The sequence below is a fragment of the Haematobia irritans genome, chromosome 2 (genome assembly GCF_050003625.1).
Source record: "Haematobia irritans isolate KBUSLIRL chromosome 2, ASM5000362v1, whole genome shotgun sequence".
Classification (NCBI taxonomy): Eukaryota; Metazoa; Arthropoda; class Insecta; order Diptera; family Muscidae; genus Haematobia; species Haematobia irritans.
In genome coordinates, this window is record NC_134398.1 from 175,326,191 (window position 1) to 175,349,019 (window position 22,829).

Below are 22,829 nucleotides of genomic sequence, written 5' to 3' on the forward strand. Positions count from 1 at the left end.
GTATATGGACACTAATAGCCATGCAAAAATTGGTCCATATCGGTCGATTATTATGTATACTCCTCATATAAACCGGTACCCTGATTTGACCTCCGTTGTCTTTTGTAGAAGCAAAATTCATCAGATACGGTTGAAATTTGGTACGTGGTATTAGTATAGCAACCACGCCTAACTAGGTCCTTATCGGTTATATATAGCCCTCAGATAAACCGATCTCCAATCACACAAAAATTGGTCCATATCGGTTCATAATTGTATGTTATGTAGCCCCCATATAAAGCGACCCCCAAATTGTATATCTGGCTCTCTGATTACTAATCTGTTTTGGCTAATGCCACGTATGGACTAACTTACAATTTAGAAGACGATGTTAAGAAGTTTTAAGATAGCTTGCCATCGATAAGTATTACCACAACCCAAGTAATTCGATTGTGGATGGCAGTCTTTCGTAGAAGTTTCTACGCAATCCATGGTGGAGGGTACATAAGGCCGAATCTTGTTTGTTTTTCGATTTCTTCCTGTATGTAAAAACGTTGCGAACAATGCTAACACCAATTTAATGGGATTTGTTTTTTTTTTTTTTGTTCATTTTCTTTGGACCTTTCTATGTCTTAGACGCGATAAAATTTAGAATATTTAAATATATTGCAAAAAACTTTAAAGTAAGAACTTTGATATATAACCTCAAAAAAACTTCTTGTGAAGTGAAACTTTAGTCCATCACTAAAAGAGAATTTTTTGGATGTAAATTGAATGTACTGACTGAGAAACAACTTTCAATTTTTTTTGCTGGTTCGATTCACTTGAAATTCAAAAAATGAAGTCAGGATTCAACCTCATACAACCACAGAAAAGGACCTTACGGATTCATAATTATGCACAACCCCTTAACTTCGTATGTAAAAAGTGAATTTTCAGCGAGTTGAGGAGGTTTTTCATATACCCCGTATGGACTAACTTACAATTGAGAAGACGGTGTTAAGAAGTTTTAAGATACCTTGCCATCGGCAAGTGTTACCGCAACCCAAGTAATTCGATTGTTTTAGTACAAGTTTCTATAGTACAAGTTTCTATGCAATCCATGGTGGAGGGCACATACACCCTCAAAAAAAATCGCTTCTCTAACATATGTTCCAAACATATTTTGCAGGAAGCACATATATTATTGGATACCGCCGAAACATTAATATGTTTGTTTTATGTGAGCATATTATATGTTTGAAAGCATTTTGAGTCCAAAAATAGTATATGCTTGGAAGAATTCCCCAAAGAAGATTGTGTTCATTCCCTCACATATTTTTAACTTCCACTAAATTTTTGAGTTCTTCGCATCTTTTTCTGTAATACAAATATGCTGTTTTATTTCAAATGTCTATTTTCTTGGTTCCGAATGTCTATTCTCTTTATTCCGAATACTCAATCTACTATTCAAATTAAATAATATTTAGACTTAAGCATACCAAATTTTTGGCCATATTATAAAACAGTTTTCCGAAACAACATACAAGCGGTTTCACAGAAATTGCTCTCATTTCATTCTCTCGCTGTGTTATGTTGATATCTTTTTATTCAACCCTCCCGGTTTCCATTTCTATTTCTTTCTCTATACTAATTCTCTCTCTCTCTGCCGCTCTCTGAATAAAGTATCACAACATATATATGTTTACTCGAAATTTGTAAATTTATATATGTTTACATTCACGCATATTATTATACCCTCCATCATAGGATGGGGGTATATTAACTTTGTCATTCCGTTTGTAACACATCGAAATATTGCTCTAAGACCCCATAAAGTATATATATTCTGGGTCGTGGTGAAATTCTGAGTCGATCTAAGCATGTCCGTCCGTCCGTCCGTCCGTCTGTTGAAATCACGATAACTTCCGAACAAAACAAGCTATCGACTTGAAACTTGGCACAAGTAGTTGTTATCGATGTAGGTCGGATGGTATTGAAAATGGGCCATATCGGTCCACTTTTACGTATAGCCCCCATATAAAGGGACCCTCAGATTTGGCTTGTGGGGCCTCTAACAGAAGCATATTTCATCCAATCCGGCTGAAATTTGGTATATGGTGTTGGTATATGGTCTCTAACAACCATGCAAAAATTGGTCCACATCGGTCCATAATTATATATAGCCCCCATATAAACCGATCCCCAGATTTGGCTTGCGGAGCCTAAAAGAGAAGCAAATTTCATCCGATCCGGCTGAAATTTGGTACATGGTGTTGGTATATGGTCTCTAACAACCGTGCAAAAATTGGTCCACATCGGTCCATAATTATATATAGCCCCCATATAAACCGATCTCCAGATTTGGCTTGCGGAGCCTCAAAGAGAAGCAAATTTCATCCGATCCGGCTGAAATTTGGTACATGATGTTGGTATATGGTCTCTAACAACCATGCAAAAATTGGTCCACATCGGTCCATAATTATATATAGACCCCATATAAACCGATCTCCAGATTTGGCTTGCGAAGCCTCAAACAGAAGCAAATTTCATCCGATCCGGCTGAAATTTGGTACATGGTATTGGTATATGGTCTCTAACAACCGTGCAAAAATTGGTCCACATCGGTCCATAATTATATATAGCGCCCATATAAACCGATCCCCAAATTTGGGTTGCGGAGCTTCAAAGAGAAGCAAATTTCATCCGATCCACCTGAAATTTGGTACATGATATTGGTATATGGTCTCTAACAACCATGCAAAAATTGGTCCATATCGGTTCATAATTATATATAGCCCCCATATAAACCGATCCCCAGATTTGGCTTGCGAAGTCTCCAAGAGAAGCAAATTTCATCCAATCCGGTTGTAATTTGGAACATGGTGTTAGTATATGATCTTTAACAACCGTGGCAGAATTGGTCCATATCGGTCCATAATTATATATAGCCCCCATATAAAACGTTCTCCAGATTTGACCTCCGGAGCCTCTTGGAGGAGCAAAATTCATCCTATCCGGTTCAAATTCGAAACGTGGTGTTAGTATATGGTCGCTAGCAACCATACCAAAATTGGTCCAATCACACAAAAATTGGTCCATATCGGTTCATAATCATGGTTGCCACTAGAGCCAAAAATAATCTACCAAAATTTTATTTCTATAGAAAATTTTGTTCAAATTTTATTCGGTTCATAATCATGGTTGCCACTCGAGCCAAAAATAATCTACCAAGATTTTATTTCTATAGAAAATTTTGTCAAAAGTTTATTTCTATAGAAAATTTTGTTAAAATTTTATTTCTGTAGAAATTTTTGTCAAAATTTTCTTTCTATAGAAAATTTTGTCAAAATTTTTATTTCTATAGAAAATTTTGTGAAAATTTTATTTCTATAGAATTTTTTTTTCAAAATTTTATTTCTGTAGAAAATTTTGCAAAAAATTTTATGTCTACTTTGTCAAACTGAATTATATACGTATTGAATCGATCTTTTTTGATTTAATATATACCACGTATAGACTTGCATACAATTTAGAAGATGGTGTTAGGAGGTTTTAAGATACCTTGCCATCGGCAAGCGTTACCGCAACTTAAGTAATTCGATTCTGGATGGCAGTGTTTAGAAGAAGTTTCTACGCAATCCATGATGGAGGGTACATAAGCTTCGGCCTGGCCGAACTTACGGCCGTATATACTTGTTTTTTATGAAACATTCATGCCCCAAACATAATATATTCTAACATATTAACATATGTGTCCCAAACATTTTGTGTTAGTTTAGGAACATTATATGTTTGCACTTAAATATATGGTGTTTAAAAATTGTGCCCAAAACACATTTTGTTTATATCAGAACATATGAAAAACATATTTTTCTAACAGTGTAAGATTCGGCTTGGCTGAACTTACAACCGTATATACTTGTTATACCCACCACCATAGAATGGTGATGGGGATATAATAAGTTTGTCATTCCGTGTGTGACACATCGAAATATCGATTTCCGACTATATATATATATATATATATATATATATATATATATATATATATATATATATATATATATATATATATATATATATATATATATATATATATATATATATATATATATATATATATATATATATATATATATATATATATATATATATATATTCTTGATCACGGAGAAATTCTAAGACGATATAACCAGGTACGTCTGTCTGTCTGTTGTAATCACGCTACAGCCTTCAATAATGGCGCTATCGTCCTGAAATTTGGCACAGATTCGTTTTTTGTTTGCAGGCAGGTCAAGTTCAAAGATGGGCTATATCGGTCCAAGTTTTGATATAGTCCCTATATAAACCGATTTCCCGATTTGGGGTCTTGGGGTTATAAAAGCCGTAGTTTTTATCCAATTTGCCTGAAATTGAAAATCTAGAGGTACTTAAGGACCATAAAGAGGTGTGTCGAAAATGGTCCGTGTCGGTCCATGTTTTGGTGTAGCCCCCATATAGACCGATATCCCGATTTTGCTGAAATTGAAAAACTAGAGGTATTATAGGACCATAAAGAGGTGTGTCGAAAATGGTCCGTGTCGGTCCATGGTTTGGTATAGCCCCCATTTAGACCGATCTCCCGTTTTTGCTTCTTGGGCGTCTAAAAACTGTATTTTCCGATTTGCCTGAAATTGAGAATCTAGAGGTGTTTTAGGACTATAATGAGCTGTGTCGAAAATGGTCCGTATCGATCCATGTTTTGGTATAGTCGCCATATAAACCGATCTCCCGATTTTTATTTTTGGGCTACTATAGAGTGTATTTATTACCCGATTTGCCTGAAATTGAAAATCTAGAGGTATTTTGGGACCCCAAATACGTGTGTCGAAAATGGTCCGTGTCGGTCCATGTTTTGGTGTAGCCCCCATATAGACCGATGTCCCGATTTCGCTTCTTGGGCGTTCAGAGACTATATTTTCTAGATGATTTGCTTGAAATTGGAAATCTAGAGGTATTTTAAGATCACAAATAGGTGTGTCGCAAATGGTGCCTATTGGTCTATATTTTGGTGTAGCCCCCATATAGAGCGATTTCCCGACTTTATTTCTTGGACTTCTAGAATCCGTAGTTTTTATCCAATTTGCCGGAAATTAGAAATATAGACGCATTTTAGGACCATAGAGAAGTGTGTCGAAAATGGTCCGTATCGGTCCATGTGTTGGTATAGCCCCTATATAGACTCCCGATGTTACTTCTTAGGCTTCTAGAATTCGTAGTTTTCACCCAATTCGCTTGAAAGTGAGATTCTAGAGGTATTTGAGGAACATTAAGAGGTGGTGAGTATTGGTCCATGTTTTGGTATAGCCCCCATATAGACCTAACTACCGAAATTATTTCTAGGACTTCTGGAATTCGGCTCACCACAAATAGGTCAGCCGAATATGGTGTATGTCGACCCATGTTTAGTATAGCCTCCTTGGGCTCCTAGAAACCGTAGTTTTTATCCGATTTGCACAAAAATGTAAATATACTTGAATTTTAGACCCTCAAAAATATGTATCGCATTTATTTTAGACCGATATAGACGGATTTAACTTCTTGAGGCTACACCCAAAAAAAAAATATTTTCCTCCGGAATGAAATTTTAGACAAACGAAATTCCCCTTCCGTATAAAGTATTTTCGTTTAGAGTAAACTAATCCGAATTTTTGATAAGCGACTCAACTATTGTCTCTAAAATTTGTGTCTAACATTTGCTTGTCTAAAATTTTTGTTCCTCAGAAAAGCAAACACTTCTTTCAGGGTATAGCAGGAGCACTCATTATGAAACTTGCTTGAAACTGAAATTAAAATTTCCAGATTTTACTCATTGTATTCATTTAAATAATGGCGGAAAAATTTATAGATTTAAGATTTCATATTAAGGCGTTCTTTCATCATATACACGATATGTTTATGATTTCTCAAACAAAATTGGTTCTCATAAATCCAGAATCTGATCTGGTCTTTATAGGTAGAATCTTTACTTTTTTTTTCTTCGGGAAGCGTACTGGTAGAACTGATTTGCTTGGAAGAAGATTTGTCATCATATATTATCAAGTAACCTGCTACCACGAAGAGTTTTCAAAGTAAACTATTATATTTGATTCATGGTGGTGGGTATTTAAGATTCGGCCAGGCCGAACTTACTCCTGTATATACTTGTTTTAAATTCAATTAAAATTTCAATTTGAAAAACTTTCAGTCATATGTTTGTGTTGGCAGAGAATGCATAATATCCTGCATAGCTGTTATCTATTAACCATTAACAAATAAGGCTTAAGGCCCATAGAGCCTTGAGTCTATATTTTCTGTTAGTATGACATGTATTAAAAGATCTATTTCCAATTATCTTTTCCATTTCCCTCTTCTAGGAGAAAGCCAAAGCTAAACGTGCCAAAGAGAAAGCCAGACAACGTAAAAGCCAACAGGCAAAGGAACCTACAATGTCACATAGCCAACAAATACCCCTAGTTAATGGTCATTTATCAAATATATCCCATGAAAATAATATGCCGAATATTGTCTCAGCCAGAAATGGTCATCTGGATCATCATCATCAGCAACAGCAACACCAAATACAGTATCAAGTAGACCAAGAAGATCCTTTGGATTTGGAAGCCTATTCGAGTCCTATTGATGTCCTCAAACACAACCAACAACGCACACAAAATGGTTGCTTAACAAATGGTAGTCTCCAAAGGGATATTGTTAGTCAACAGGCTAGACATGCTAGCCTTGCCCGTGAGGATGATATTTATACACTACCCGTTGATAGTTGTCGTCCTGGTGGAAATGCCAATAACACTGCCACAAATAACAGCAGCACCAATCTACGACCAGCTTCAATGAATGTCTGTGGGGAAAGTCTTCAAGTCAATGGTTGTGGTGGAGGTGGTTTAGGTCCTTATTCACAAAATTCCATGACTAGGTAAGGAGAATTACAGCGCAAAAACAAAAATTCCATGAGCCTAATCTAAATCTTTTTGTTTTTCATTTATAGATCGGAAAATTTTTCTATACATTCTCATGATTCTATGAATTCTCGTCACAGCTCCAATTCCAAAAATCAAGCCTTTGGTATATATGTATAGCATTTGTAGAGATCCCCAGAGGAAATGAAATAAACTAACTTTCGTTATTTTCTTAATTTACAGATCAAAACTCTAGCCCCACACCTCCTTACATGCCGATTCAAGGTACGAGAAGATCAAATTCAAGTGAAGATCGTAAAAAGAAATCCAAGGATAATAAATGTACCCATCAGTAAGCCAGCTGAATGAAATGGAATGACCATAGTTGAGATCAAAGCAAAGCATAAACTCTAACAATAAAATTGTTATTGCGAAAAAAAAACAACAAACAACAATTTGGAAAATTATCAAAATAGTTGTAAAATTTTTTGTTAAGAAAATTTTTAGGAAAAAAAACAAAACTAAGTCATGGTTTCTGGAAAGAAAACAAACCATAGCACGTTTCTTAAAATACTGCCTAAGAAAATGTATAAGGTCTGGTATAGGAAGAGATATCCAACATCCATAAAACATCCATAACACACAGAGAAGGAAAATGATCACCTCAAACCTGTTTCAGGAGCAAAATATTATTTTTGAACCGTGAGCATGGAACATTTTTCTCGCAAAAGTTTTGTTTTCTCGACAAACAGTACATGGTGGCCAAAATCAGGTACATGATTTTCGAGCAAATATCATGGTTGCGAGCAAAATGTTTCATGCTCACTGTCCAAAAATAATATTTTGCTCTTGAGACAGGTTTGAGGTGATCATTTTCCTTCTCCGGGTGAAAGGATATTATAATTGTTGTAATGTGACCCCCCTGATTCAAGAATCCACATCACCTTTATATCGTAAAAGACTCTTGGAAATGGCACATCCTCTATAACTAAGAACAATCAAAATGTTTATCTATCTATAACTATTGGCTGGTTTGTTTTTGCTTCTTCCCTAGCTAGCCAAAAATCGATGAACTTATTCGAATATCAAAATATAAAACTGATTTTTCTTTAGAATTATTTTTTATATTTAAAAAAAATCTTTATAGTTATTATTATATACCCACATATAAAAAAAAAACAATGTAAAACAATAATTTATAGAATAAAATTTTCTAAATTATTTCTACAATAAATGCAAATTGGCATACACCATATATATATTTATTGGAATATATTGATATTGTATGTACTTTTTTCATAATCAAAACTTTAAGTATTCAATATTTAAGGATATTTTCTATGATCTATTTTACAGTATATGCAAATATACATAAAAAATATACATAAATTTTTCCTAATATTTAAGCTTTGGAAATAAATACTTCATGGATTGTAATCAGAAAGTGGAGTTTTTTGTTTAAACTATAGTTCAATAAAAATATCGGAATAGGTTTATATAAATCGAAAATCAACGAAAAAAGCAAATTTGATAAAAACTACGGTTTCAACAATAAAATAATTTCTTGCACACCTATTTATAGTCCTAAACAACCTCCAGATTTTCAATTTCAGGTAAATTGGTTAACAACTACGGTTTCTACAAACCCAAAAAGTAAAATCGGGAGATCGGTCTATATGGGGAATATACCAAAACATTAACCGATACACGCCATTTTCGTCACACCTCTTTATGGTCCTAAAATACCTCTAGATTTCCAATTTCAGTGAAATTTGATAAAAACTACGATTTCTATAAGTCCAAGAAATAAAATCGGGAGATTGGTCTATATGGGGAATATACCAAAACATAAACCAATACACGCCATTTCCGTCACACCTCTTTATGGTCCTAAAATACCTTTAGATTTCCAATTTCAGTCAAATTGGATAAAAGCTACGGTTTCTATTTGCCCAAGCAGTAAAATCGGAGATCGGTTTATATGAGGGGTATATCAATATATGGACCTATACTCACCATTTTCGTCATACGTACCTTTTTTTGCTCCTAAAATACCTCTAGATTTCCAATTTCAGTCAAATTGGAAAAAAACTACGGTTTCTATAAGCCCAAGAAGTAAAATCGGGAGATCGGTCTATATGGGGGCTATATCAAAACTTGGACCGATACTCACTATTTTCGTCACACTTCTTTATGGTACTAAAATACCTCTAGATTTCCAATTTCAGGCAAATTGGATAGAAACTACGATTTCTATAAGCCCAATAAGTAAAATCTGGAGATCGGTCTATATGGAGGCTATATCCAAACATGGACCGATACTCACTATTTTCGGCATACCTCTTTGTGATCGTAAAATACCTCTAGATTTCGAATTTCAGGCAAATTAGATAGAAACTACGGTTTTTATAAGCGCAAGACCCCAAATCGGGAGGTCGGTTCATATGGGGACTATATCAAAACCAGGACCGATATAGCCCATCTTCAAACTTGACCCGCCTGCAAACAAAAGACGAGTTTGTGCGAAATTTCAGCACGATTGCTTCATTATTGAAGACTGTAACGTGATTACAACAGACAGACATTTATTTATGAAATTCTTACCGAAAATTCGTCGAATTCTGATTGATATTGCATGTATAATGCAATTGTCGAAGTGCACCAAAAAAAGAGATTTCTTTTCTGAGGAACGAAATTTGAGACACGCAAAGTTTTCTTTTAACGCTTTATTTTTAAAGTTTATTATGTACACGCACATACATGGACTTAGGGTAAGTAAGAGCAATTTTCAATTCGGTTTATGTCGTTTCGATTAAAGTCTTAAAATTCCGGAACCAATCACGACGCAAATCGAGGGATTACTGTATTACTGTACTTTATATAGTCGGAAATCGATATTTCGATGTGTTATGTTACAAACGGAATGACAAACTTATTATACCCCCGTCACCATTCTATGTTATGGTGGTGCATATAAAAAAGTTATAAAAATTATTTATTTCCAAAATATAAAAAAAAAAAACAAAAAAATATAAAAAAAATATAAAAAAAAAATACGGCCGTAAGTTCGCCCAGGCCGAATCTTATGTATCCTCCACCATGGATTGCGTAGAAACTTCTACGAAAGACTGTCATCGACAATCGAATTACTTGGGTTGTAGTAATTTGTTCCTCCAAGAGGCTCCAAAACCAAATTTCGGGATCGGTTTATATGGGGGCTATATATGATTATGGACTGATATGGACCACTTTTGGCATAGTTGTTAAATATCATATACTACCACGACGTACCAAATTTCAACCAGATCGGATGACTTTTGCTTCTCCAAAAGGCACCGGAGGTCAAGTCTGGGGATCGGTTTATATGGGGGCTATATATAATTATGGACTGATATGAACCAATTCCTGCATTATTGTTGGATACCATATACTAACTTCAGGCGCCAAATTTCAACCGAATCGGATGAATTTTGGTCTTCCAAGAGGCTCCGGAGGTCAAATCTGGGGATCGGTTTATATGGGGGCTATATATAGTTATGAACCGATGTGGACCAATTTTTGCATGGTTGTTAGAGACCATATACCAACACCATGTACCAAATTTCAGCCGGATCGGATGAAATTTGTTTCTCTTTGAGCCTCCGCAACCAAATCTGGGGATCGGTTTATATAGAGGCTATATATAATTATGGACCGATATCGATCAATTGTGGCACGGTTGTTAGCGGCCATATACGAACACCACGTTCCAAATTTGAACCGGATCGGATGAAATATGCTTCTCTTAGAGGCTCCGCAAGCCAAATCTAAGGGTCGGTTTATATGGGGGCTATACGTAAAAGTGGACCGATATGGCCCATTTGCAATACCATCCGACCTACATCAATAACAACTACTTGTGCCAAGCTTCAAGTCGATAGCTTGTTTCGTTCGGTAGTTAGTGTGATTTAACAGACGGACGGACATGCTTAGATCGACTCAGAATTTCACCACGACCCAGAATATATATACTTATGGGGTCTTAGAGCAATATTTCGATGTGTTACAAACGGAATGACAAAGTTAATATACCCCCCATCCTATGGTGGAGGGTATAAAAATTTGAATGTGCAAATAGTTACTGGATGCCGTTCGAGTACTTTTCAGCAATTTTAAGCAATGGGAGTAAAATGCACTCTTACTCTCTTGCTAGTTTTTTCTGGATATTTTTTTTACAGAAAAAGTACGCGAACAGACCTAATATATTACAGGATGCAATTGAATATTTAATAAAGTCCAAGTCCCAATGATGCAAAGCTGTTACTAAAAATAAAGGATTCGAAAAAAAAATTAAAAATATTAAGCCTTAGATTACAAGATGTTATAAATTGCAATTGTTTTGTCTATCTATGCTTCTATTTAGCTTCACAAAATGTTAAATATTAATTTAATTAAGGCAGATTGTACATAATACAAAAAGGAATTAAAAATCGGAATATTCTAACACTCCGTTTTTCTTATAGCAAAATATTAAAATTTTTATGGTAGTTGCAAATGTTTTATCCGATACTTTATCTTATGAAAGAATATTGGAACAACGTCATCTATTGGAGTTTGCCCGCAACGTGAATGCGACATCTATGGAAATACATAGCATTGTTTAAATGTGTATGAAGTGTCTTGGCTATTGTCGGTGGTGGTATTAATATATGTGTATAGATGGCGCTAGTGCTTTAAGTTTTCCGAATGAAATATTACGGGCCGCCCTGTGTAATTATTGTGAGTTATTAATGTCATAGTACAGACCGAGAAAGATATAGAATTAATCCTCATCTCGGTAGTTTATCTACTCACCGTAGATGGCGCCTTTGCTGCGGTAGAATAATTGCTATATTGTATTATATTTAGTTTTCTGTCCCTTCTTCGGCTGAAAAAAACAACAGAACCAGAGGATGAAGCCGACCAATTTTTATCGGCGGCGGCTGACACTAAATTTTTGCCTCCGGCAGCGGCTTTATGGCTAAGTCGATATAAATTCATCCATTCGGCGGCGGACAATTATCCATTATAAAATCAATTTGAAGTTACTCGAATGGTAACAAGTTGTACAACCAATCATACAACAAGTAAGGAAAGTCTAAAGTCGGGCGGGACCGACTATATTATACCCTGCACCACTTTGTAGATCTAAATTTTCGATACCACATCACATCCGTCAAATGTGTTAGGTGCTATATAAAGGTTTGTCCCAAATACATACATTTAAATATCACTTGATTTGGACAGAATTTGATAGACTTTTACAAAATCTATACACTCAAAATTTAAGTTGGCTAATGCACTAGGGTGGAACACAATTTTAGTAAAAAAATATGGGACACATTTAAATCTGAAGCAATTTTAAGGAAACTTCGCAAAAGTTTATTTATGATTTATCGCTTGATATATATGTATTACAAGTTTAGGAAAATTAGAGTAAGTTTTACAACTTTTCGACTAAGCAGTGGCGATTTTACAAGGAAAATGTTGGTATTTTGACCATTTTTGTCGAAATCAGAAAAACATATATATGGGAGCTATATCTAAATCTTAACCGATTTCAACCAAATTCGGCATAGCTACAATGCTAATTCTACTCCATGTGCAAAATTTCAACTAAATCGGAGCAAAAAATTGGCCTCTGTGGTCATATAAGTGTAAATCGGGCGAAAGCTATATATGGGAGCTATATATAAATCTGAACCGATTTCAATCAAATTTGGCACGCATAGCTAGAATGTTAAATCTACTTCCTGTGCAAAATTTCAACCAAATTGGGCCAAAACTCGGGCTTCTGGGGCCATATAAGTCCATATCGGGCGAAAAATATATATGGAAGCTATATCTAAATCTGAACCGATTTCAACCAAATTTGGCACACATGACTATACTACCAATTGTGCTCCTTGTGCAAAATTTCAAGCTAATCGGGATAACACTCTGGCTTCTGGGTCCATATAAGTGCATATCGGGAGAAAGATATATATGGGAGCTATATCTAAATCTGAATCGATTTCACCCAAATTTGGCACACATAGCTACAATGCTAAATCTACTCCTTGTGCAAAATTTCAACTAAATCGGAGCAAAAAATTGGCCTCTGTGGTCATATGAGTGTAAATCAAGCGAAAGCTCTATATGGGAGCTATATATAAATCTGAACCGATTTCAATAAAATTTGGCACGCATAGCTACAATGCTAAATCTACTGCCTGTGCAAAATTTCAACCAAATTGGGTCAAAACTCTAGATTTTAGGACCATATTAGTCCATATCGGGCGAAAGATATATATGGGAGCTATATCTAAATCTGAACCGATTTCAATCAAATTTTGCACACTTGACTATACTACTAATTGTACTCCTAGTGCAAAATTTCAATAAGATTCGGCCAAAAATCTGGCTTCTGGGGCCATATAAGTCCATATCGGGCGAAAGATATATATGGGAGCTATATCTAAATCTGAACCGATTTCAATCAAATTTTGCACACTTGACTATACGACTAAGTGTTATGCTAATACAAAATTTCAAGCAAATCGGTATAAAACTCTGGCTGCTGGGTCCATATTAGTGCATATCGGGCGAAAGATATATATGGGAGCTATATCTAAATCTGAACCGATTTCAATAAAATTTGGCACACTTGACTATAGTACTAAGTGTTCTTCTTGTGCAAAATTTTAAGCAAATTAGGGTAAAACTCTGGCTTCTGGGGCCATATAAGTCCATATCGGGCGAAATATATATATGGGAGCTATATCTAAATCTGAACCGATTTCTTCCAAAATCAATAGGGATCTATTCTGAGCCAAAACACATACTTGTGCCAAATTTGAAGTCGATTGGTCTAAAACTGCGACCTAGACTTTGATTACAAAATGTGTTCACGGACAGACGGACATCGCTATATCGACTCAGGAACCCACCCTGAGCATTTTTGCCAAAGACACCATGTGTCTATCTCGTCTCCTTCTGGGTGTTGCAAACATATGCACTAACTTATAATACCCTGTTCCACAGTGTGGATCAGGGTATAATAAAATTTATATTTCGATGAAATTTTCTTAGATAATTTTTGCAAAACTATTATAGCAGCTTGAAAATGATTTATTGTGGATGGAAGGTTCAAAATTGTGGCAAAAAATACAACTATTATAATACATTTTTCTAATTTAAATCGATATTTTCGATTAATTGGCTGGAGTGAAGGCGATCAGCACAGGATGAAACCAATTCACTTTTGTCGGCTGTGGTGCACCACGGGGCCACCGTGGTGCAATGGTTAGCATGCCCGCCTTGCATACACAAAGTCGTGGGTTCGATTCCTGCTTCGACCGAACACCAAAAAAGTTTTTCAGCGGTGGATTATCCCATCTCAGTAATGCTGGTGACATTTCTGAGGGTTTCAAAGCTTCTCTAAGTGGTTCGACTTCATTCTTTACCTCTGGCCATAAATAATGAATGAAATCTTTAAGTAAAGTGCCGTTTGAAAAGAACGGATACAAATATTTCATAAATTAAAAGTGTAACGACATTCCACATGTCACTTACCTGACTTTTTAATGAGACACCTGAAGTTTTATTACAAGTCTCAGTAAATTACTGAATAATTTGTTATTTTGATGATATAAACAAAATTTTTATTTTGGTTTATTTTTAGTTAAATTGTTTTATTTGCATAATATTTATTTATTTATAACTTTTTGTTGTTAATTTTGGTATTTGTGTTTTTTTTTTGTTACTGTTTAAATTTACATACGCATGTTGTTGTTTTTTTTGTTTATTTGTTTAAAGAGTTATTTTAATTTTATTAAAATGTAATGAAAATTTGTCATTATTTTGAATGTTTTTCTTTTGGGGGTGGGAAGGAGTAGGAGGAAGGGGCGAGTTTTTTATAATGTTTTAACATTTGTTAGTCGATAATAATGTGTGAATTTTGTGTGTATTCAGGGATCTTTTGTATATCGGTTTGTATTGTATTATTAGCTGTTTTTTTTTATTTTTTGAGAGAGGATTTATGGTCTACAATAATATGAAACGGTTTCGAGTTTTTTCATTTTAAAGATTTTGAATATTATTTTTTTATAACTTTTTTTTTTGTTTTAAAGGACTGTGTTTTTTCGAAACTTGTTTGTTTTTGTTCATTGGAGATAAATATTTGTAATGTTTTTTCTTTTAATTTTTTTGTAATGTTAAATTTGTTTTAATAATAATTTTGTAGTTTTTTTTCTTGAAAATTTGTCTAGCGGAGGGGAGTGGGGTCAATTGGTTTGTTGTATGTTCAAAATGTTCATGTGATTATGGATTCGAATGCTGTTGTTGTTTTTTTGTTTAACAAAAAATTTGTTGGTTTTAAATTTCTTGACTATTTTGTGCATTGATCGAATTGATCGAAAAATCTATACAGTTGTCAATTAAGTTATCAAATTGAATAGAATTTACTCGTTATTTATCGAAAGAATTTGCATTGAAAAATTGGATAAGAAATTAATTTAAAATATCTTGCATATCGCTTTTTATTATGCCAGCAAACAAATTAACCCTCTAATGCCCCAATTTGTTTGCCATCTGATTAAATTTTCAATGTTAACGACTTGAATAGTTTCAAATAAGTTTTGTTTTTATTTTGCCCATTTTTGTTATTTTAAGGTGTGTTTTACCAAAAACTTCCTTATTAAAAGAAGCCCGCCTAAAGGCGGGCTTGGGCATTAGAGGGTTAATTTTTTCTGGAGTAAATACTTCTCACAAACAAATAGAATTTGGTCGGACCAAATAAAATTTTGTTGATTTTGGTCCATTTTCGTCAAATATATAATTTTGACAAAATTTTCTATAGATATAAAATTTTGACAACATTTTCTATAAAAATAAAATTTTTACAAAATTTTCTATAGAAATAAAATTTTCTAGAAAAATAAAATGTTGACAAAATTTTCTATTTTTTTGACAAAATTTTCTATAAAAATAAAATTTTGACAAAATTTCCTATAGAAATAAAATTTTGACAAAATTTCCTATAGAAATAAAATTTTGACAAAATTTTTTATAGAAATAAAATTTTGACAAAATTTTGACAACATTTTTTATAGAACTAAAATTTTTACAAAATTTTCTATAGAAATAAAATTTTTACAAAATTTCCTATAGAAATAAAATTTTGACAAAATTTCCTATAGAAATAAAATGTTGACAACATTTTTTATACAACTAAAATTTCGACAAAATTTTGTATAAAAATAAAATGTAGACAAAATGTTCTATAGAAATTAAATTTTGACAAAATTTTTTATAGAAGTAAAATTTTAACAACATTTTCTATAAAAATAAAATTTTTACAAAATTTTCTATAGAAATAAAATTTTCTATAAAAATAAAATATTGACAAAATTTTCTTTTTTTTTGACAAAATTTTTATAGAACTAAAATTTTTACAAAATTTTCTATAGAAATAAAATTTTGACAAAATTTTCTATAAAAATAAAATTTTAACAAAATGTCCTATAGAAATAAAATTTTGACAAAATTTTTTTATACAACTAAAATTTTTACAAAATTTTCTATAGAAATAAAATTTTGAAAAACATTTCACACAATTTTCTATAGAAATAAAATTTTGACAAAATTTTCTATAGAAGTAAAATTTCAACAACAATAACAATAAAATTTTTACAAAATTTTCTATAGAAATACAATTTTCACAAAATTTTCTATAGAAATAAAATTTTCACAAAATTTTCTATAGAAATAAAATTATCACAAAATTTTCTATAGAAATAAAATTTTCAAAAATCTTTCTCAAAATTTTTTATAGAAATAAGTTTTTGAAAAAATTTTCTATAGAAATTAAATGTTCTATAGAAATAGAATTTTGACAAATTTTTCTACAGAAGTAAAATTTTAACAACATTTTTTATAAAAATAAATTTTTGAAAAAATTTTCTATAGAAATAAAATTTTGACAAAATTTTTTTAAGTTTTTTTTTTTTTTTTGATTTTCTATAGAAATAAAAATTTGAAAAAAATTTCACAAAACTTTCTCTAGAAATTAGTTTTTGAAAAAAATTCCTATAGAAATAAAATGTTATATTAAAATAAAATGTTGACAAAATTTTCTATAGAAGTAAAATTTTAACAACATTTTCTATAAAAATAAAATTTTTACAAATTTTCTAAAGAAATACAAGTTTGAAAAAACTTTCTATAGAAATAGAATTTTGACAAAATTTTCTATAGATATAAAATTTTGACAAAATTTTCGATAGATATAAAATTTTGACAACATTTTCTATAAAAATAAAATTTTTACAAAATTTTCTATAGAAATAAAATTTTCTATAAAAATAGAATGTTGACAAAATTTTTTATTTTTTTGAACAAAATTTCTTACAAAATTTTCTTCAGAAATAAGTTTTTGACAAAATTTTCTATAAAAATAAAATTTTGACAAAATTTCCTATGGAAATAGAATTCTGACAAAATTTCCTATAGAAATAAAATTTTGACAAGATTTTTTTTAGAAATAAAATTTTGACAAAATTTTTTATACAACTAAAATTTTGACAAAATTTTCTATAGAAATAAAATTTTGACAAAATTTTTTATACAACTAAAATTTTTACAAAATTTTCTATAGAAATAAAATTTTGAAAAAAAATTCACAAAATTTTCTATAGAAATAAAATTTTTTATAGAAATAAGTTTTTGAAAAAATTTTCTATATTAATTAAATGTTGACAAAATTTTCTATAGAAATAAAATTTTGACAAATTTTTCTACAGAAGTAAAATTTTAACAACATTTTCAATAAAAATAATTTTTTTACAAAATTTTCTATAGAAATAAAATTTTCTATAAAAATAGAATGTTGACAAAATTTTCTATTTTTTTGACAAAATTTTTTACAAAATTGTCTTCAGAAATAAGTTTTTGACAAAATTTTCTATAAAAATAAAATTTTGACAAAATTTCCTATAGAAATAGAATTCTGACAAAATTTCCTATAGAAATAAAATTTTGACAAGATTTTTTATAGAAATAAAATTTTGACATAATTTTTTATAAAACTAAAATTTTGACAAAATTTTCTATAGAAGTAAAATTTTGAAAAAATTTTCACAAAATTTCCTATAGAAATAAAATTTTGCCAAAATTTTCTATAGAAGTAAAATTTTAACAACATTTTCTATAAAAATAAAATTTTGAAAAAATTTTCTATAGAAATAAAATTTTGACAAAATTTTTTATAGAAATAAATTTTTGACAAAATTTTCTATAGCAGTAAAATTTTAACAACATTTTCTATAAAAATAAAATTTTGTATAAAAATAAAATTTTGAAAAAGTTCCTATAGAAATAAAATTTTGACAAAATTTCTTATAGAAATAAAATTTTGACAAAGTAACAAATCTTAACAACATTTTCTATAAAAATTAAATTTTGAAAAAATTTTCTATAGAAATAAAATTTTGACAAAATTTTCTATAGAAGTAGGTTAGGTTAGGTGGCAGCCCGATGTATCAGGCTCACTTAGACTATTCAGTCCACTGTGATACCACATTGGTGAACTTCTCTCTGAGTGCTGCCCGATTCCATGTTAAGCTCAATGACAAGGGATCTCCTTTTTATAGCCGAGTCCGAACGGCGTTCCACATTGCAGTGAAACCACTTAGAGAAGTTTTGAAATCCTCAGAAATGTCACCAGCATTACTGAGTTGGAAAAACTTTTTGGTGTTCGGTCGAAGCAGGAATCGAACCCACGACCTTGTGTATGCAAGGCGGGCATGCTAACCATTGCACAACGGTGGCTCCCGTTCTATAGAAGTTAAATTTTAACAACATTTTCTATAAAAATAAAATTTTGTATAAAAATACAATGTGGACAAAATTTTCTATAGAAATAAAATTTTGATAAAAATTTTTATAGAACTAAAATTGTTACAAAATTGTCTATAGAATTAAAATTTTCACAAAATTTTCTATAGAAATAAAATCTTCTCAAAGTTTTCTATAGAAATAAAATTTTGAAAAAACTTTCACAACATTTTCTATAGAAATAAGATTTTGAAAAAATTTTCTATAGAAATAAAATGTTGACAAAATTTTCTATAGAAATAAAATTTTGACAAATTTTTTTATAGAAGTAAAATTTTAACCACATTTCCTATAAAAATAAAAGTTTTACAAAATTTTCTATAGAAATAAGTTTTAGACAAAATTTTCTATAGAAATAAAATTTTGACCAAATTTTTTATAGAAATAAAATTTTGACAAAATTTTCTAAAGAAATAAAATTTTCTCAAAATTTTGTATAGAAATAAAAATTTCACAAAATTTTCTATAGAAGTAAAATTTTGGCAAAATTGTCTATAGAAATAAAATGTCCACAAAATTTTCTATAAAAATAAAACATTGACAAAATTTTGTATGGAAATAAAATTTTGACAAAAAATTCTACAGAAATAAAATTTTGACAAAATTTTCTATAGAAATAAAATGTTGACAAAATTTTCTATCGAAATAGAATTTTGGAGAATTTATATCTGTTAATTAATTTAATTTGGAAAAATGGTCCGCTGGTATGAATTTTTGTCCAATTGTGGACAAATATTGGTTCAAAATAAAAATTCATTGTGGCAACGCTGATATTAACCGAAATCAATGCAATTAATTCTTGTGATTCATTTAATTAAAAAATGTGTTTAATCAATAAAATTATCAATTGAATAATTTTTGAAATTCAATTAATTTTTTATAATATCCGAAATCAAGGTTAGGGTAATGAACCAAGTAATATTGGTAACCAGCTTTGTACCTAAACTTCTTAATAAGTTTTAGCTGGAAATGTTTTTATTTAGAAACTATTATTGTCAACTGTATAGCAAACAAAATAGAAAAAAATTAAATAATTAAAAAAAATAAAAAAAAAAAATTTGATAAAAAAGCTTTCGTTTCAAATCTGAAATGGTATCGGTAACATGTGTCTGAGGGGAGGAGTTATTACAATATTGGCAATGAGTTATAGATGTAATTAATTAGCACTAAGATTATGAAAAAGGAGTACAAAAAATGATTGTTATTTTGCTTTTTTGTTGTTGTTGTTATTAGTATAACATTTTGTTGCTGTTGTCTTTATATGAACTTATTACGATTTAAAGATTTATTTGTTCTTGTTGCTGTTTTTTTATTTAAATATAAAATTTGTACTGAAAACCTTTAACATTCTTTGTCATCCTTTACATCAAAACTTATTTTGCTTTATTTGCAATATATATTTTTTAAGAGAGTTTTACCACTTCTTTCATTATTGGATAGTTTTGAGGTTAAAAATAAGAATAGAAATAATATTCTTTTTTTATTTTTCTTATTGGGTTTATTTATATATATTTTTTATATTTATTATATATATATATATATATTTTTGGAGTTACCAAGAGAATGTTTTTTTTTTTTTGAGGGATTTTTCCATTTTAGCTGTTATTTTTAAGAGTAGAAATTGCTATAAATTTATGTACGTTTTGTTTTCTCGTTCCTATATATTGTTGTTGTCGTTTTCATTTTTTTTGTTTTGGCCATAATAATTAATGCTAATTTGAATACCATTTGTTGTTGTTATTTGTTGATGTCCTTTTTTTTCTTGGAAATTCATTTGGTTTTAATTTTTGGGGTTTTTTCTTCAAATGTCTAAGGTTTGATTTTTGAGGGAGGTGAGAAGTGTATGAGGGGACTTTCCTTTAATGGTTTTACATGTTAATGGTCATTTATTATTGTTATTATTATTTGGTGTATGTATAGTTTTTGGGGATAAGTCTTTCCTGTCCAAGAAATTGTAAATAAAATTTAATCAAAAAAAAAAAAAAAAAAAAAAAAATAAATAAATAAAAAAAAAATAATAAATAATAATAATTTAAATTTTAATATATTTTATAATATTTCCTAAGAATACCATGTGCAGATATCCGAGCATTGTTAAAGCCAATTTCTCAGTATCTTGTTCACAGAATTTTTTTTTTAGAAAAATATTTCCAAATAAATTTTAATAGCATTTTTAAAAATATACAATTAAAAATTTAATTGATTCAAAAAAATTTTTTTTTAATTGAAACAAAATTCAATCACAAATATAAATTGTATTAATTAATTTTTTAATTGGATCAATTAATTCTTTAAGTGGCTTTGGTCATTGCTCTATCGTTTCCGTGATTGAAGACATTTCGAAACAAAAAAAACAAAAAAACAACAAAACAAACAAAAAAAAATAAATAATAATTTAAAATTTTATTTATTTTATAATATTTCCAAAAAAAAAAAACACCTTGTGCAGATATACGAGCATAGTTAAAGCCAATTTCTCAGTATCTTGTTCACAGAAAAAATTTTTAGAAAAATATTTCCAAATTAATTTTAAATGCATTTTTAAAAAATATACAATTAAAAATTTAATTGATTCAACATTTTTTTCCATTGAAACAAAATTCAATCACAAATATAAATTGTATCAATTAATTTTTTAATTGGATCAATTAATTCTTTAATTGACTTTGGTGATTGCTCCATCATTTCTGTCATTGAAGACATTTAAAAAAAAAAGAAACAAAACAAAACAAAAAATAATAATAATAATTTAAAAGTTTATATATTTTATAATATTTCCAAAAAATACCTTGTGCAGATATCCGAACATAGTAGAAGCCAATTTCTCAGTATCTTGTTTACAGAAAAAATTGTTAGAAAAATATTTCCAAATAAATTTTAATTGCATTCTTAAAAAATATATTTTTCCATTGAAACAAAATTCAATCACAATTATAAATTGTATCAATTAATTTTTTAGTTGAATCAATTAATTCTTTAATTGACTTTGGTGATTGCCCTATCATTTCTCTGATTGAAGACATTTCAATTAAAAATTAATTGGATCAATTAATTTCGTGATTGATTCCAAAATGTTTTTTCTGTGCTATTAATTTATCGTCTTTTAATTTAAGTCAATCAATTATTTATTATGTTATCGTTTATTTATTAACATTTATTTTTCCTTTAGATGAAATAATTTTCTTGTAATTTTATATATGTTAATACTTTCTTATGAATTTTCCGATTATAATTATAGTTGGAGTTTTCTTTAGATTTGATTTAAATTAATAGTATGAAACAATTTATTTCCGAATGAAATTTTTAATAATTGTTTTAAAAGATTTTTGATAGTTTTGCTGCAAGTAGAGGATGCTGATGAGGAATGTGGTAATTCCGAAACGTGCGTCCATCCAACCATCTTGCAGTCTATAGGGCTTTGCCCAAATAAATTTGACAAACATTCTTTTCCTCTGTTGGTTAAGCTACTCTTGTAGTTTAGTCAATGTATGGTTTTAAGCTGAAATAAAAAACAACAACAATGCTTAAAGAACAAAACCAACAATAACAAAACAAAACAAATGGAAAAAGAAGAGGAGGCACGCTCAAAATAAACCCAGCCATGTGAATTCAAATCGATGATTTGACAGTGGCATAGGAAAAGAGATATGTTTGTTTCGAATTTATTTCGGCATAAGCCGGCTATCAATGTAAAACCTTTTTTCGGAGGGTTCAAGTGTGGTTTTTGTTGGGTTTAATAAACTGCCTGAATTTATTCTGATAATTGGTTGATAGTTTTGCTGCAAGTAGAGGATGCTGATGAGGAATGTGGTAATTCCGAAACGTGCGTCCATCCAACCATCTTGCAGTCTATAGGGCTTTGCCCAAATAAATTTGACAAACATTCTTTTCCTCTGTTGGTTAAGCTACTCTTGTAGTTTAGTCAATGTATGGTTTTAAGCTGAAATAAAAAACAACAACAACGATTTTTTTTATTTAAAAATAGAACCCTTCAAGAAATGGCAAGGTGTAGGAAGAAACAAGCAGGAGTTTCGCAAACAT

At 30.3% G+C, this 22,829-nt stretch overlaps 1 protein-coding gene across 12 annotated transcripts in view; it reads left to right on the forward strand.

The window, feature by feature from the left end:
- Positions 1–8,078, forward strand: part of LOC142226724 (uncharacterized) — a 130,736-nt gene extending 122,658 nt beyond the window's left edge. For 11 of the 12 annotated variants that reach the window (XM_075296871.1, XM_075296875.1, XM_075296876.1 and 8 more), the window contains 3 exons: positions 6,357–6,913; positions 6,986–7,070; positions 7,140–8,078. In XM_075296871.1, the coding sequence (XP_075152986.1) occupies positions 6,357–6,913; positions 6,986–7,070; positions 7,140–7,265 (768 nt within the window). In that variant the 3' untranslated portion in view covers positions 7,266–8,078. The remainder of the gene's footprint in view (positions 1–6,356; positions 6,914–6,985; positions 7,071–7,139) is intronic. The other variant, XM_075296879.1, reaches the window with a different exon arrangement.
- The last annotated feature ends 14,751 nt before the right edge of the window (positions 8,079–22,829 follow it).